At 43.7% G+C, this 4,469-nt stretch overlaps 1 protein-coding gene across 1 annotated transcript in view; it reads left to right on the top strand.

The window, feature by feature from the left end:
* Positions 1-4,469, top strand: part of RAPGEF6 (Rap guanine nucleotide exchange factor (GEF) 6) — a 111,070-nt gene that overhangs the window by 95,288 nt on the left and 11,313 nt on the right. The window contains exons 25-27 of the mRNA XM_009891364.1: positions 789-980; positions 2,430-2,564; positions 4,218-4,331. Coding sequence (XP_009889666.1) covers positions 789-980; positions 2,430-2,564; positions 4,218-4,331 — 441 coding nt within the window. The remainder of the gene's footprint in view (positions 1-788; positions 981-2,429; positions 2,565-4,217; positions 4,332-4,469) is intronic.

Consider the following 4,469-nt stretch of genomic DNA (forward strand, 5'->3'; position numbering starts at 1 on the left):
CCCCCGCCGCCTGCGTGCCGGTGGAGCGGGAGCGCAGAGCCGCTCTCGGGGCGCTCCCCCGCACTCGCTGCGTTTACCCACATTCCAGTTATGCCCAATGGGCTGTGGTAATCGGGGAGGCTGGTGCTCGGCTTCGCAGGGTGGTTCTGTGCAGGTAGGGCTTTGGGCACAGAGCCGGAGAAACAGGAGGTACAGCCCCCCGGTCTCTCGTCTCGGTGCCGAGACCCTCCTGGCCTTGCTTGCGGAAGGAACCAGCAGCAGGAACCCTGCGATCCAGGCTTCCCCAAGGGAATTTAAGGAGAAGTCAGATGGCCTTAACTTCAGAGTTTATTCGTTGGGGTGTGATTAAAGCAGAAACTGAATCAGCGCCCTGCGTTGCGAATCAAGTGTGCCACCTAGTGAAAGGTTTGGTGCCAGTCGCAAAACAGCGCTTCCTTCTGCCTTTGGTGGCGTTATGTCATTTTGAAGGAGATGCTGCGATGCTTTTGCATCTTATGTACAACCATCTGAAATACGGACTTCAATTGTGGTACAAATAAGTGACGTTTTTTGTCTTTTGATAAAGTGCCTCTATGACGCTTTAAAGAGTTTAGGGTTTTTTTAATGCCGTTTCACCCAACAGTCTCTTCAGTGTAACGAGATAGGTGTGTTTGGACTAGAAATGGTTTCAAATATGTTTTATCTGCTTCGTACCGTGGTTGCTTTGTCTGGATGGTTGTACTCAGGATGACTGTAATAATCCTGCCGTTCAAAGCACAAGGTATTTATATGCAACTTTTCCATAACAGTGACGAAGAATTTAAGTGAGAGAAGAGGAGCGAAATCCTCAGAAATGTCTCCAGTACCCATGAGATCGATTGGCCAAACCACTAAAGCCCATCAGCATCAACAAAACAGGATGAGTCAAGTTCTTCAGGTTCCAACTGTGAATTTATACCCCAGTAGGAAAAAGGGACTGACAAAGGATCATGTCACATTCAGTGAGTATCCTCAGCTCACCTGTCTGGAGAGCTTTAGAGATAAAGTAAATAAGAGGGAGGATTAGTTGAGATACCATTGTGCTTCATTTACTGCCTTCACTTTAAAATAGCTGACGCGTATCACTGTGTTTTAAGAGAGTGTGCTGTTTACTTAGTCATTTGCACAACCTTAATAATTTTTCCTAAAGCAGCTAACGCTAACGTGCTGTATCCAGATATGCTCTTGCTTTGTCACTCTTTTTTTTCCTTGAACTAAAGAACACATTCTAACTAACGTGATCTTAATATCTCTCTTGAACAGGTCAGATGTACCGTGTTATGTCTTTTACTCTGTATTTCTGCATTCTAAAGGGATCTTGCACAAATGGAGTAGAACAACATTGCTTGTTTCTTTCCATGACAAAATGAAGTATAATATATTTAGGTGCAATCATTGAAACAAATCACAGACATTTAATATTTTAAACTCTGGAACACCATTATAACAACATTATTGTCAAATGGAGCAATATATGTTATTAGTTGCTCCTAGCAAGCATCAATTTTTTTCTGTCTCTAAATTTGCTAGTTGCAAAGACGTATTATGTATTAAAATGCTTTTGACCTATTTGCATAACTGTTGTATCACTTGAAAGCTACAGCTATGGGTTATTAAATAAAGTTAGTTGCAGTCAGTAAATGCTGTGAAATGATTCTATTATATGTCGAGCATCGATATCCATTAAAATAGCTTCAGAGAACAGCATATTGCAGCATATAAAATAGTGTTTCCAGTTAGTATTTATTTCAAGTCTCCTCTTAAAAGTCAACTTGATCTGTTCCAGAAGCTTTGCCGAGAGGCGTTTCTTCATTCCTGTGTGTTAAGTGTTTAGTGTTGATGATATAACCACCTTTTGAGAACTTAAATTAACTCCTCAGCACTGTGTCCTCTGCGAGGTAGTCTAATAGAGAACAAGAAAAAACAAACTATCAGTTTGTGAAGTGCAGCGTACAGTGGTTTTGCTGAACTTGCTAAGCTGTGTGTAGGGCGCGAGAGTGCTGATTTGAGAACTCCTGATCGTGAAGATCTTGAACTGAGTTGTTGGCTGTGACGCAAATTGTTTTTAACACTGTCCCAACAGCGTCATGGGCAAAGGTTTCCTCCAAGCTTTAGATGTTGTAGTTTTTAGTCCTTTGCTAAGACCACAACTAGTGTATCTGTTGCAATGGTTCCGGTTGTGACCTGGGCGTTTCAACACGCTGCAGATGAGCAGCCAGCGGTAGCAGCGGCCACTGCTGATCTGATCTAAGTTTGGAAAGGAGACTGCATCCCCATGCAGAATTCTTCCGAGCATCTGCTCCTCTCTTTGCTGAATACCCCAGTGACTGTTCAACATGGTGCTTACTGAACAGATATCACTAACTTGGAAGAAGAATAATATGCAGCAAGTGATTCCGTTGTTTTCATAGGTACAGGCTCCCCACAGAAGTCATTAAGCTTGTCTGAGGAAGTAAGTAGTAAGAAACAAACAGATGACACTATGTCCATGGCGTCGTCTTTGCACTCCAGCCCACCTGCGTCTCCTCAGGGCTCTCCACGCAAAGGTACGTGTGCTGGGGGAACGTTCACTGTGAGTGTGGAAGCATCCCTCTCGGGAACTCGTGCTGTGTTGTACTAAAACCGGGGTGGGCAGTGGTAGGAATGCTGGTCGATAATGACATGGAAGAGAAACGGTAGTTCAGAATATTCATGTGAAGAATACAATCCTGTCTTTCTATGAATAGGATCAATAGAATGGTTTGGGTTGGAAGGGACCTTGAAGACCACCCTGTCCCACCCCCTGCCCTGGGCGGGGCCACCTCCCCCCAGCCCAGGTTGCCCCAAGCCCCATCCAACCTGGCCTTGAACACCTCCAGGGATGGGGCAGCCACAGCTTCTCGGGGCAACCTGCCCCAGGGGATCACCACCCTTAAAGTGAAAAATTTCTTCCTCATATCTCATCTCAATCTCCCCTCTTCCAGTTTAAAATAGACATAGTTTTTCAATGCATTTATATGTTTTGGCCTGAAGTCACCTACTGTTTAAAAAAGGGAACAGTTGTTTTCTTAAGAACTGCTTAAGTGCTTCAGACAGAATTCCCAATAGATTTTTAGCGCTGACACCTGCCAGTGTTACCAGTTCAGATTTAGGTGACCGCTTTACATGAATGGGATTCGCAGACCTGGGGATTTCTTGAAGACAACAGTGTTGCACAGAAACTGCGGCTGTTGAGACATCTTACGTTTTTGCCTGAGGTCGCTGGAATATAAGTTGATTGGATGGAGCTGGAGATAAAATGCTGTCGTAGTTCTCCAGAAGAGCTGGTTTTGATAGCTGCGAAAGTAGTGCATCCATCTGAGTCCTTGAGTCGCTATTCATATTTTCTGTTCTTGTGCACAGGGCTTTGTATACATCCCTGTCTATCATGATGCCCTGAGAATCCCTTTATTTTTGATGTCTTCGTCTTAAAAGACCTGCATCACTTCATCATTAGTCAACCTTGGATGGGAATTCATTTGAAATCTCTTTAACACCACTATGTAGTCAGCCAGTGTGGTCAGTGTCCAACGGCGTAAGGCATTTCCTCCTCCCTTCTGTGCTGCTTCTGACTCACTGACAGCCCAACGCCACTGGATTAGCACGGCATGGCACGGTGATGACTGCATCTTCTCACCCTTTTCAGTGGGAGATCATACTGGTCCCTCCACTTCTGCCTTCACGAGATACTATTTCCTTTAGGAGAATGCCACTTATTTTCCTTAAACACAGCGTATGTGTAAGAAGCTTAATTACTTGGGTTGCCAAACATAGCTCCACTGAGATTTTTTGAGCGTTGCTTATAAACATGTTATTTTTGTTAACTTTCATCTGGTTCTTTGAAAATGATGTTTTGTTTCTTTGGGATGATTTCATTAATTCAACTTGCTTTCAGCATATTTTTAGCACTGATCTAATTTGATTGAGGTGATCCATACCCTGTTGTATGTGTAGTGCCAACAGCTCATTGAACTAAAATTAGGTGCTTCACAGACAGCCGAAAGACATAATTTTAGGCATGAACACATTCCACTTAATCTTAGATGTCATTTTCTTTTGAGCTATACCCAAGTGATATGCAAATGGGATTGAAGAAAAAAATATTTTAAAATCAGGACATTATTTTTGCTGTTACTTATCTCGTTGCTTACCAAGATCTGCCTGTGTGTTCTTTGTTGTAGTTGGTAACATCCAACGGTCAGAGAACTGCAGTCAGATGAATCTCTCTGGCTCTTCCTCGTCGCTCGCCAGTGAAACCAGCAACAAGAACAGTGGACAGCGCAGCTACGGAATAGGTGGGGCTTATTTACAAAAGAAAATTTGGATGATTGTCAAAGCGAGAGACAGTTCTGACCTAAGTGAAAAGGGAGAAAGAGAGGATGAGAGCGAAAAGGCAGAAGCTGAGCGTGAGCACAGGAGGACGAAGGGACCCC

This window comes from Charadrius vociferus, unplaced genomic scaffold (genome assembly GCF_000708025.1).
Source record: "Charadrius vociferus isolate BGI_N301 unplaced genomic scaffold, ASM70802v2 scaffold370, whole genome shotgun sequence".
Lineage (NCBI taxonomy): Eukaryota > Metazoa > Chordata > Aves > Charadriiformes > Charadriidae > Charadrius > Charadrius vociferus.